At 36.8% G+C, this 13675-nt stretch overlaps 1 protein-coding gene across 3 annotated transcripts in view; it reads left to right on the forward strand.

Moving 5' to 3' along the window:
- The window catches only part of ATP6V1C1 (ATPase H+ transporting V1 subunit C1), a 38949-nt gene extending 25737 nt beyond the window's left edge, over positions 1-13212 (forward strand). For all 3 annotated transcript variants that reach the window (XM_082434329.1, XM_082434328.1, XM_082434327.1), the window contains 7 exons: positions 1051-1149; positions 3014-3082; positions 7300-7392; positions 7479-7572; positions 9270-9367; positions 10573-10699; positions 12428-13212. In XM_082434329.1, the coding sequence (XP_082290455.1) occupies positions 1051-1149; positions 3014-3082; positions 7300-7392; positions 7479-7572; positions 9270-9367; positions 10573-10699; positions 12428-12523 (676 nt within the window). In that variant the 3' untranslated portion in view covers positions 12524-13212. The remainder of the gene's footprint in view (positions 1-1050; positions 1150-3013; positions 3083-7299; positions 7393-7478; positions 7573-9269; positions 9368-10572; positions 10700-12427) is intronic.
- Positions 13213-13675: the final 463 nt, after the last annotated feature.

Consider the following 13675-nt stretch of genomic DNA (forward strand, 5'->3'; position numbering starts at 1 on the left):
TGCCTCATGGCACAGCCAAAAAAAAAAAAAAGAATTGGGGAAGCACTCTAGCATACACTGAATGAACTATTGTTAGGGGTTAGTAAGTTCCATTTTGTGCTGTTTCTATAATCAAAATGGTGTTTTTTTCACTTCATGGAGAAAAGCTCACTAATTCAGGCTAGTCAAAACAGATGTGAGGCTGATTTATTGTACTCGTTTCATACATAATACTTGTGAGTTGGGTCCTGGTTTATCCCTTTATCCATCTGGTTTTTCACTGAAAATTATCTAAAGTTAATTGTTTTAAATCAAATGATAGTTTAATTACATAGCAATTATCTGCTGCTTAAAAGAATTCTATAGAAGAATCCTTTTGTAATGTAATACTCATTCTTTAATTTTTCTGTTTTCCAAGTTTTGATTTTTACATATTAGGTTTTCTTAAAATAGACCACTCTTGTTTTGGTTAATATCACTGTAGTATGACTACTACAAGTGTAGCTTTAAGCACTTAACTCTTCCAGTTATGCTTTCATATCCCAGAGAGAAAGCTGGTTGGATACTGTCAGTGGTGCAAACAGGGCAAGTCATTTTCACTGTGAAATGTATTAGGAGACCAAATGAAGACTGTGTTAAAAGAGTTGATTATTGGGTTAACTAACCAAAATTGATACCCAGGAAGAGGGAGGAGAATCAAAGGTTGTGCTTAGATGATATGATTTCATAATTATGATGAGGTAGACTTTAATTGATACCTAATGAATAACACTTTCTCAGTTAAGATACTATATATGTAATCAAGAGAAGAGCTGAGTTATAATAATTAAAGCAAACACAAAGGGAGACACTAGAGGCAAATTCTGATAAAATGTTTACATTTCTTTGGGTTTGGATGTGGGAAATATTCAGCTAAATTTTGACTTCTTATAAAATAAAATGTTAACTCAGGCTAATCCCTCTCTTGAGATGTATATATAGTGTATGTGACTATAATTAGCCTGCTGTTTCTTTACTTGTGTTCTGGAAGCACATAATTATCAGCTTAATGATTTTTTTCTTATTCCTCAGAGGAAGTTTGCTAACTAGAAGTCTAGCAGAAATTGTGAAGAAGGATGACTTTGTTCTTGACTCAGAGTATCTCGTCACATTACTGGTCGTGGTTCCCAAGTATGTCTTTTTTATTACAGAAGGTTTTTACCTGTTAAAATACAAGAAAAATATTAGTGTCTGATATTGTAATTTGAAGTTTTCCATAAACCCAAGTGTAAAGGGAGTATCACCTTGTCATTTGTTCTGTCAACCAACATGTACTTATATGGCACATACAGTAGAATTTAGTTCATAACCTGGTAATAGAGCTGTCACTTATGAATTGATATTCCAGATCAAAATTTGCTTAGTAGAGTTGGCCCATTAAAAAATTAAATAATGCTAAATAATTGGACTTAAAAGAAATACTGTTCTTAGATTTTTCAAAACAGGGAGCTATTTGTTTTTCTGAAAAATATTTGATGATTGGTTAGGATGAATTAAGCCCTCTAAGAAGCAAAGGATGGATTAGATCAAAGCTTGGCATATTTTTTCTGCAAAGGGCCAGATAGTAAGTATTTTACCCTTTGCAAGGCATATGGTCTCTGATACAACTACTCAGTTCTGCCACTTCAACTTTGTGGTTGTAGCTGAAAGCAGTCACACACAGTGTGTACATGAATTGACGTGGCTGTGTGTCAGTAGGACTTTATTTACAAAGACAGGTGTACAGGTTATGGGCATAGTTTGCTGGGTTAGACCATCCTTTGAAATCTCCTGTAGGTTAGGCCTTCTGTTTTAATTAATATTTGGTAATCTTGGTAAAATGAAACCTTTGGAAGATGAGAACTGTGTGTGTGTGTGTGAGAGAGAGAGAGAGGGAGAGGGAGAGGGAGAGAAGGAAAGAGACACTGTTAATGGTTTCGCTTCTGACTTACACTAAAATCTCACTATCAGAGAATCTTCGGGGGATCCAAACTGGGATGGGAGATTTGGGGACTCTTCAGAGCATTATTCATGAAATCTTTCTTTGCTGTGCTCTCCATTTTTGTCTGGTTAGGACACTGGGTATATTAGAAAATGATGCCTCCTGGAAAGGGGTGGGAAAGGACCTCCATTGAATTTCAGTGGCTACAGTATTACCTGACTTCTGCTTTTCCCCCCTTACTGCAGAATACTAGAACACTGATTATTTCCAAAAAATTTCTGTGTCTTTGTGTTTTTATACTATGCAGGAAAATAACCTTTGCCCAGATAAAAGATTTGTCTCATGCAACCTTTATTTAAAATTTGTGTTTAAGACCAGAAGTTTTCATAGTTTTCTGTGCACTGTACTTGAAACCTCGGATAGGACCTAGGATACATTGTATAATGGATTATTCACTATCCTGGCTATAGATACTACAATTCTTTATTTTGTACTGCATATATAATCATCTCTTGCCACACCCACAAAAGCCAGTGGTCTCTAGAGAAGGTTGTTGCACAGTGATCTGTGGCAGCTTGGTTTACTGTCACTTTGTTTACTCAGCACTTCCTGGTACTCTGTGCTTTTGGTAAATGTGGTTTTACCCAGCTCTTCATAATGGCCACTGAATAGAAATGTTAGTGATTCCAGCATGGCTTCTCTCTCTCCCTCTTTCTTTCCTTTTTTTCTTTTTTTAGTGAGGTAATAATGTATATCAACCCTGAAGTTGGAAAGTAATTTAGAATCTGTATTTTGCTTTGCTGCCTTTCCAAACTTAGTTCTAGAATGTGCCTCTTTTGCAATAGTTACTGGATGTAAGAGATGGTGAGCTGTATTTCCTGCTTTACCACTCAGTGTATTTGAAATTCATTCTCTGTAGAAAACTTGATTTTTTTGTTGTTGTTAAATAGATTTGAGGTATACCTATTATAGTTGGATTTCCTATTTGTCTCATAATTTTTTCTCTTTCTGGGCTCGGCAGGAAGGTAGGACTTGTTTTTCTCTTCCAGTAACTTAATTGTACCTTTTCTGCAGGTTAAACCACAATGACTGGATTAAGCAGTATGAAACACTAGCTGAAATGGTGGTTCCAAGGTCTAGCAAGTAAGTAGTAGTCTTTGTAAAGCCTGTTTCTTTCGTAGAATTCCTTTGGTAGTTTGGATGTTGGAATAGGAGATATCTTTATCTTTCCTTTGTGGTAAATTTTACAGTTTTGGAGCCATCATTTTCACCTTAAAAATAAGTGAGTTATATTAACTCTAGCTACTGTAGACCTGGAAGGGCCTTTGTACAGTCTGATCAACCCACTCATGTTTATAGATGTAGAAGTTTGAGGCCACAGAGGTGACGTGGTTTGCCCAGAGTCACACATCTCATTAGTGACAGAGCTGTAACTAGAACCCAGATCTCTGGTGTGGTACTTTTTCTGCTGTGCTATCCTCTCAAAATTCTTCCTTCAATATTTATTGTATACCTACTGTGTGTCTATATTTCCTCATTTATCTTGCAAAGGAAGTGTACCAAAATGACTACTAGGGTACTCTGTTGATCTGCAAATATTTACCATCACTTTCCAGTAAGCATAGATTCTACTGAATCTGTACTTTCCTTTAAAAAAAAACCCAAAACTTTTATTAAGCAATTTTAAACTTATGGATTAATATTCACTGTCTAATTTGATATGTGCAGCAATTCCATGAAGTAGTTTTGGCAGTTATACTTTTTCTCATAGATGAAGAAATAAAAATGCAGAAGAGTTAAGTCATTGCCTAAAGCATATATGGCTGTATAAGTGTGCAGTGGCAAAGTTAGGACTAAAACTCAGGTCTTTTAACTCCAAGTCCTGCACTCTTGACACTACATAGCATGTCATTTTTTCCTGCATTCTGCCATTCTACACAAGATACTCTTCAAGAAAATATTAAGTACAGTGTATATGCACCCCCAAAGAATTGTTTTGTATATACATATATATCCCTCAGCGTGTATATATACATATACCCTCAGCATGGTGAAAGAAAGGTCTAGGAGGTAGTAAAGAAGTGGTGTTAGTAAGGCCAGGCCCATGAAATATTTTCTTTTCCAGTTTCATTGTGTCATATGGGAGGTAGCTTAGTATAATGGAAAGAGTCCTGGACCCAGGGATCTGAGTTCTATTGCTGGTTCTGCTACCAACTTGCTATGTGACCTGCGGTAAGTCTTTTAACTTCTCTGGGCCTCATTTTCTTTGTAAAATGAGCATCGCACCTTCCCTGTACACATTATGAGGTTCTTTTAAGGCTTGATAAGATATATAAAATAGAAGGTAATATGATTATTGTAGTTTCACAAATGTTGATTTTTTGAGAATGAAACCACAAACCTGTGCTCATTGTGAATTCTTTTCCCATTTGGGGGGAATACTTTCCATTCACACTGGCCCTTCACATGGTAAACTGAAGATTGAGGTTGTGTCTTAATGCCGGTTTTCCTCCGAAGCTGTTTATCCTGACAGATGACGCCTTCTTAGACCTTTGTGCTCTGGAGACCGTAAAAGTCACAGAGGTTGTCTTTACGTTTGTGGGCAGGGAGAGGAGGAGAATAAGGACCCCGTGCGCACACAGTGTCCTTCCACCCTGTGGTGTGTGAGCCTAGTCCAGGGGAGTGGCGTGTAGGCCCAGGTTTATTCGGAAAGAAGGGCTTTAGAAATATTGCTTCAGCCTTACATCTTTTGAAAAATCACTTTAGTAGTTAAAAGGAAAAAAATTTCAGATGCCAACAGTTGAGTATAGGCAATACCTGTCCTCTGCATGACCCCTGAGCGCTCACTGACCACCTGAGAGTCCCCAGCCCTTCCTCACTCAGTGGAAACATCTGTTCACCTATTTATCAGTCTAAAGACTTTTGGAATCATTGACTTGAAAAGTTATTTAAATTTAGTCATTGAGAATAATGCAGTAGTTCAGCCAGCACCTGAAGAGGATGCTTAGTTCACGTGGGGCAGACAGGTTTTAGTGGGTTAGTCTGGAATTTTGTACTTCTGTTTAGGAAAGATCTCTATGACTTGATGTTGGATTTTTCACTTATCATAATAACTAACATTTTTGAGTGATTACTATGTGCTGGTCATTGTTCTAAGTGCTTTATTTTAAAGTGAATTATAAGTAGTAATACTGTCACTTGTTGCTTTTTGGCACAATACCTGAGTGGTTACTCTTGGAAGCAGTGAAGATGAAAGTGGACTTTTGAGGAAGAAGAATAGATTGAAAACAACCATCTTTAAACCTGAAAGAAATAATTTCACCTAAAAAACACACAAAATCTAGCTATTTGCAAAATATTCTACATAAATCTTGAAAGATTGGACCATGTGAAATATTGCCATCATTGAGTGGTTAAGTGCAGGGATGTGTATAAATGCCAAGTCAGAGTTAAAGGCCAAAGAAGCTGAGAGGCTGAGCTGCTGTTCTGCTTCTTTCTGTTGGAAAAACTGTTCAGAAAGAGGTGATTTTCACTTGTACTTTCAGAATTACCACTTAGCTTTTTGTCTGCCTACTTTTGCTTGTTAAGATAATCTGGTTGGGTTACGTCACTGGTTGACTTCGGCCTTTTCTCTGTTGTTGGAAAAACAGCACCACAGACTCATTGGTGCTTCACAGACGCTTTTGTTCAGGGAGCTGGAGTTCCAGATGAACCAGAGGATCCTAGCGAGGAAGGCCTAGAAAAAAACGACACTAGCCATTGTTCAAAGAAAAGTTTCTTTTGTGTTTTGGAGCAGGGGTTGCAAAGATAACTTTTATGAAGAAAAGCAGGAAAGATGCCTTGGCAATGAAGTGGGTAGGTTGACTGGGGAGCAGAGCAGATGGCAGGACTGAGTCTTAGGAGAGAGGTAAGAAGTCAGAAGCAGCAGGAAGAGCTAGTAAGCTCCAGAAGCACTGCCACTCGCATGGGAGACTGAAAATGCCGTGAGGCAGCCGGAAAGCATTGACTTTCAGTTTCCTCTCGGCCTGGTTGCGGGTGTGAGGAGGTAGCGTTACTGTTTCTACACAGCAGTAGAACTAAACGAAGAGAGTAAGTTTGGAGACCCAGCCTGCAGCTCACAGACTGTCATCTCCACTTGATTTCTGTAGCAGTTCCCTTGGTCTCACCCTCAACCTCTAGAGAGGCTTTACGTCTGGAATCTTAAACTGTAACCCAACTCTTGAACCTGAGCCTTCTTTCCATCTTTTTCACTGTCACGGAACCTGCTGTTTGACATTGTCCACATCTCTGGTCCCCACCCTTTTGTTTGCATGGACCTTTAAAACAGCAAAGTACTAAAGTTAAAAAGATCAATTAAGGTTAAGATAAGTTTAAAAGATGAATATGATAGTGGTGGAATATTGTTAGGATCTGAGATAGGCTGTCAAGTTGGATTTGGCTTTGTTGTGTTTTTTTTTAAACAAATTTATTTATTTATTTATTTATTTTTGGCTGTGTTGGGTCTTCGTTGCTGCGTGTGGGCTTTCTCTAGTTGCAGCGAACGGGGGCTACTCTTCGTTGTGGTGCGTGGGCTTCTCACTCTTGTTGCGGAGCACGGGCTCTAGGTGTGCAGGCTCAGTAGTTGTGGCGCACAGGCTTAGTTGCTCCGCGGCATGTGGGATCTTCCCGGACCAGGGATCGAACCCATGTCCCCTGCGTTGGCAGGTTGATTCTTAACCACTGGGCCACCAGAGAAGTCTCTTGGCTTTGTTTTGATCCCAATCAGTTTGCACATTACTGAGTCAATTCTGGCAAACCTGAGGATCATTAAAGGTTTTTTATCGAGTTCTGTCCACTTTGTAGCTACCTTGCTTTAGATCTGATGGGCACTGGGAACAAGAACGCAGGATAATAGTTTTGAGAGGGCACAAGTTAAAAGGGGTGGGCCAGGACTCATGGGTCAGGGCTGGACTGGAGAGAGGAAGAGAGAATTCAGTCACCAGAAGAGAAGAGGGTGTTTAGCAAGGAAGTAAGGAGAGTCTGGAAACCAGCCAGGTGCTGGACAATTTTTCCTCGGCTGGCCTAGTGCTGATACAGATTGAAAAGCATGATTCTTGAGTTTGGATGCTTTACTTGATTTAATGTTTAATTTTGTTGGTTAGGAAGAAATGCACTAGGGGGCTGTTAAGGCATCGTAAATGAAAACATCATAAACACTGAGTGTCTTCAGTGTTGAGGCAGTACAGATGAAAAGCACTGAAGTGGTTTGGGAAGGGCTGCCATACCCTCCTCTTCCTCCCCCTGTTTCTGAATTCTGCCAACAATATGAACGTGAGCAATAAATATAAAGCTTTAAATGGACTTGGTCTTTCTTTCTCTAGTGTTCTCTCAGAGGACCAAGACAGTTACCTGTGTAATGTCACCTTGTTTAGGAAGGCAGTTGATGACTTCAGACACAAAGCCAGGGAAAACAAGTAAGATTATTATTTTTTATTTTTTAATTTGTTAGATCACCTATACATGGTGTGGACAATTTTGGTTTTTTTCCCCCCCAATTTAGATTCATCGTTCGTGACTTCCAGTATAATGAAGAGGAGATGAAAGCAGACAAAGAAGAAATGAACAGGCTTTCTACCGACAAGAAAAAGCAATTTGTATGCGTTTTTTAATACTTAGTATTATCAGTGTTAAGCAGAAGAAAAAGTGGTACTGCTTTTCTTTAATTTAAAAGAAAACAAAACTTTTCTGATTTTGCTTTTAAGACATTTGATTCTAGCTTTTTTTTCTACTAAATAATCAAAATAAGTTTTCTCTAAGCAAACTGAGATCTGTGAATCCTTATCTTAAAATATATTATCTTAAAATTAATCCCCCTAAGTCCATATCAGAAATTAATTTTAAATGCAGTGTTTTGATTAATACCCATATAGTGAGGGGTTATTTTAGTTAAGTAGTAGTTCTCTCTCTTCAGTAAGAAATTTCATTTTTTGACGCAGATTTTTTTAATGCTGCATGCAGTCTTTTATTGGAGGAATTTGTATTTAAACCATTGGTGAGTTAGTATGTTCTAGGCACAATGGAGAACAGGGATGGAATTGTGAGTGAAAAATGGTGTTGACTTTCTTGCCATCTCAAGTGCAGGATTATTGTGAAGACTGAAGCTTGTATGGAAGGGGAAACATGATGAGTGAAAATGTATTTCTCTTGTAATGCAAGAGGAAATAAAAGCACATTCCATTTAAAATTATTTCCAAGTACTTTATAAGCCATTGCATCTCAGTTGGGAGAAAACTAACCCTAACCAAGTAATGTCGAATAAAACCAACTTGTTAGGGAGGTCCAGATCCCTTTTAAAGAACAGATAATTTTAACCAAAGACTTTCACCTCGTTGTATTATCCTTTTTGCGTAAATTGATTGTTACATCCAAATGAGCCTAATAATGTTACCTAAATATTAGCTGAACTGATCATGTGTGTCTTTTAAGTATGGAGAGGTGGTAATAAGTTATTTGTAATTTGTTTCTTTAAAGAAGTGTTTTTATTTAGAAGTACTGAATAACTAAATTCAGAAAGAATTTATACTACATAATAGAACCATTAAAAATTTAGAACATGATGAACAGCTTTTAGGGATCTAGATCAACCCCCTGATTTTACAGATGAGAAAACTAACACCTAGGGATATTAAATGACTTACTACATAGCTATTTTTCATTATTTCTGAGAAGTTGTGTGTAATTGAATTCTATTTTAAATGTATAAAATGTTTAAGAGTATTGGATAGTAAATTTAGATTTTTATATTTTGGTTTTCAAACCTGTAGAAGGACACTTCTATATTCTGTGTCACTTTAAATGACTTTCATTAAAACATAGGCCTTTTTGGGATTTCCCTGGTGCTCCAGTGGTTAGGACTCTGCACTTCCACTGCAAGGGGCGTGGGTTCCATCCCTGGTCGGGGAACTAAGATCCCACAAGCCACGTGGTGTGGCCAAAAAAAAAAAAAAAAAAAAAAAAAAAAAAAATATATATATATATATATATATATATATATATATATATATATACACACACACACGTTTTTCTGTGTAGTGAATAGATTCAATGGATTTTTGTATCTACTTAGGTTACAGAGTAGTGGCTTAATCTTTTCATCTAATTTAAGGTAAAGTATCCAAGATAATGAGAATAATGAAACATTTTTAAAGTGAATTATAATGTGATTTAATGCTCTTAAAGATTCTTACTGGATAGTTGCTCCTTTAAAAATACTTGATTTATCTAATTTCTAACTGCCATTTTCAGGACCAAATTTGTGGTGATTTTTTTTTTTTTTTCTTTCTTTCTCTAGGGACCACTTGTACGGTGGCTGAAAGTGAATTTCAGTGAGGCGTTTATTGCGTGGATTCATGTAAAAGCGTTGAGGGTTTTTGTTGAGTCTGTTTTGAGGTAAAGGAAGTTAATTGAGAAACTTCAACTAAAGAATTTATAGATCGCTTTACATTGGATCTCTTTATTAAAACACACAGTCTACTAATAGGAAATTGATTTGGAGAAACCAAAGGGCCAATTGTGAGGGAGAGATTGTCAGTGTCATACTGCTTATTACGTGCACGTTGGTCTTGTCCCTTAATACCGGGTTTGAAGAAAGAGATCACGCTGCTGTGCTCTCTGATTCTTTTCTTATTATGTACTTAAGTTAAATGTAGATTATGAAATATTAGCCAGTGTTTGTTTAAAAGAAGATCATTCAAATATTTTACATGTAGTTTGGTACGCAGTATACCTAACGATGCCTTATTTGAAGTCCTCATTTCAATTAACCTAAAATATGTTTTTATTTTGAGGTACTTAAAATCTCAGTCATCTTGTGATCCTCTGTACATGTTGCTCATATTAGAAATATTTCAAAATGCTTATCTGCAGTCATGCTCACTATTTGTAAATTTCTTTGAATTTTCATAGTAGATGTGGGTAGTAATCTCATGTTGTTTATTATCATGAAAGCCCTCCATGTTCTTGGGTTCCGAATCCATGGATTCAACCAACCGTGGATTGAAAATATTCGAAAAAGAAACTCCAGAAAGTTCCAAAAGGCAAAACTTGAATTTACTGAGCACTAGCAACGATTTACATAGCATTTGCATTTTACTTACAACTAATTACATAGCATTTACATTGTATTATAAGTAATCTAAAGATGATTTTAAAGTATACTGAAGGATATGTGTAGGTTATATGCAAATACAACACCATTTTATATAAGGGACTTGAGCATCCGTGGATTTTGGTATCCACAGGGGTCCTGGAGCCAATTCCCTGCAGATACCTAGAGACACTGTACTAAGTTTACATATTACCACTGTCTGCTGAGGGTATTCATAGATTACCTTAAAAATTGAAGAGTAATTAAAAGTAATTCCTAGTAGACAGTTGGCTCTCATCCTAAAGAAAGATTTCTAATGGACATTGAGGACCAGGGAAGGTTTGAGTTTCTGTGTATATTAGCTGAACTTGTAAACATGGTCATTAAAGTGAGGTACCCTTTCCCCATTAACTGTGATTAAAGAAGAATATGAGAGTATTTGCTTTAAAAAGAAAATCTCTGCATATGTTTGCTTGTGTTACATCCTGTATTTCTGCTTATTTATAAGGTATGGCTTGCCAGTGAACTTCCAAGCAATGCTCCTTCAGCCCAATAAGAAAACAATGAAGAAACTAAGAGAAGTATTATATGAATTGTATAAACATCTAGATAGCAGTGCAGCAGCTATTATTGATGTAAGTATTTATTAGACAGCCTGGTAGAAGAGGAACTGGATGAATTTCAGAAAACATTATTGGAAGCAGATAAGATGTTATTTAACCTTTTGAAAGTTGCTTTAAGAGTCTCAATTTGTTAGTAATTAATTTACCTGATAGCTTAGCAAATAATTTACCTTGTTTACCCCATTTTACTAGTTGCTTCTTGGTATTTCTAAAAGCCAGTTATCTTGCTGTAGATCCGATGTTTATAGCTGCAGAAATACACACACAACCAGTGATACTAGTTATTTACAAAAGTTATAAATTGCAGAGAGCAAGAAAATAAGTAGTTATTGTAACTTTATTTGGTAGAAGTAGTGGAGTCAATAGATGAGCATTTTAAAGGGAACTGTCATTTCTCTGAAATGGTATGTGTTTATGTGTTCTTTTTAAACAGAAAGATACAAACAGTATGTGTGCTTTTCGTTGTTGCTGTTGTTTAAAATTGTAAATAGGCTTTTATGTTTTTGATTTCAAATATCTTGCTGATTTTTTTCCTCTTTAGTTTAGGATGGCAGTATTTCACATGTGCATTAGTTAGAACCCATGAAAAAAATCAGGGTTTTTTGATAGAAGAAAATGCAGGAAATGACTCTACATTTTGTAGAGTTGATAATATGTGAAGTCTAACTGTTTGATACATAATTTCCTACCAGTAAATTCCTATAACATGCATATGTAATAAGTGGTTTCTGTAAAAATCACACTTGGTTTATTTTTATCCAGCATTTTATAAGCCATGTGTCTCCTAAACTCAATACACCAAGCCTGAGATTAAAGAAGTAATTTTATACAGTATGCATAAGAAAGGATGGTGGGGTGACGGTTAAACACACACAGGCTTTGAGGGCAGAGAGTGCTTCAATCTGGCTTTACTACTCACTCTGTTTCCTAGGGCAAGTCAGCCTTTATTTATTTATTTATTTTTAAAGATTAATTTATTATTTATTTATTTTTTAAAATTTATTTTTGGCCACGTCAGGTCTTAGTTGTGGCATGCGGGATCTTCTTTGAGGCATGCAGGATCTTTCGTTGCGGCGCGTGGATTTTCTCTTCTCTAGTTGTGGCGCGAAGGCTCCAGGGCCCGTGAGCTCAGTAGTTGTGACACGCGGGCTTAGTTGCTCCATGGCATGTGGATCTTAGTTCCCTGACCAAGGATCGAACCCGCATCCTCTGCATTGTAAGGTGGATTCTTTACCACTGGACCACCAGGGAGGTCTCAAGTCAGCCTTTCAGAGATTCTCATTTGCAAAATGGAGTTAGCAATGCCAAACTCAGATTAAATTAGCAAAAATGTATAAACTTAGCCCAGAGTAGATGTTCATTAAGAAGGTACAGGCATACCTTGTTTTGCTGTGCTTCACTTTATTGAACTTTGCAGATACTGCACTTTTCAATTTACAAATTGAAGGTTTGTGGCAACCCTGCGTTGTCAGATGATGGTTTGCATTTTTTAGCAATAAAGTATTTTTGAATTAAGGTGTATGTACATTGTTTTTCAAGACATAATGCTGTTGCACACTTAATAGACTGTAGTATAGTGTAAACATAACTTTTATATGCACTGGGAAACCACTCGCTTTACTGTGGTGGTCTGGAACAGAACCTGCAGTATCTCCAAGGTATGCTTACGAATGGTAATACTTTTTTTCTTGTTTTATTTCTTTAAGTACTTAGTTGAATAATCATCTGATTTTTCAATAGGCTCCTATGGATATTCCAGGCTTAAACCTGAGTCAACAGGAATATTACCCCTATGTGTACTACAAGATCGATTGCAACTTGCTGGAATTCAAGTAAAATGAGCCCCCCAGATAGCCCTGCCCTTGTGTCGGTGTCGGTGTTTGCTAACAGACATAGATTGTAGTTTGGCTGTACTTTTAACTCTCTCTTACCCCTTGCTTGCTTCTCACCCCCTTTCCTAGTCGCGTTCTCTCGTAGTGGTCCATTTGTCAACATTTTGTTTTTAAAAGGAAACTATATGTCTTGTTTCTTTTTATTGATCAGGTCTGTAAATGTGTGCTAAAAAAAAAAATCAGAGTTTATTTATAAACAGAATAGTTTATTTAAAAAGAAGGTCTTACTTCATCGATATTGTGGTATGCATTAATTCCATTTGTTACTGTTGTGACAGAAGCCTTGTGTACAAGGGAATGGTGTAAACAGTTATACCATTTTGTTCACTGTATTTAGTAGACATAATTGTTTAATAGTTATTGAATCATGATGTAAAGAAATGTGACAATATTCAGGTATGTGCTTTCTGAATGTTTCAAATTACAATCTGTGAGCACTATTGACACCCACAGGAGAGAATAAAATTACCTGTGCAAAGGTGGATTGTGGTGTGTGTAACTTCCAAAGATTATGGTTCAAGTTTGAAGATTATTTTTGAACACGTGATGGGTATTTACATTTGGACACTAGACTTTCAGGTATCTCAATTAGGAGGTAGGGCCAATTTTTGAATAAAGTGTAGTAGAACTCTGCAGTTTTAGTCATTTGTTTTGTCTAAGTATTTTACATGTTTCTTTTTTAAGATTGTTAATTTTGCCTTCATCTTGACATTGATGTCATTTCTGATGTAGTCTGAAAAGAGGCATTGCTAACCTTACAAATCTCTGAAATGAGACTTAGGTTAGCATCCTGAGTGAGCTTTTAAAAGAGGATTTTGTGGCAGTGCTCCCCTTCCTGTGCCCTCACAGGCTTGTAAATGGGAGAAAGAAATTTACGTGTTTTTTTTTTTGTTTTTTTTTTTTAATTTTTTTTTTTTAATGCTATTCTTGTCTGCTTACATTCTTTTTATTTATGTATGTATGTATGTATGGCTGTGTTGGGTCTTCGTTTCTGTGTGAGGGCTGTCTCTAGTTGTGGCAAGCGGGGGCCACTCTTCATCACGGTGCGCGGGCCTCTCACTATCGCGGCCTCTCGTTGCCAAGCACAGGCTCCAGA

Source organism: Balaenoptera physalus (assembly GCF_965194825.1).
Source record: "Balaenoptera physalus genome assembly, chromosome: 17".
In the NCBI taxonomy this organism is placed as follows: Eukaryota; Metazoa; Chordata; class Mammalia; order Artiodactyla; family Balaenopteridae; genus Balaenoptera; species Balaenoptera physalus.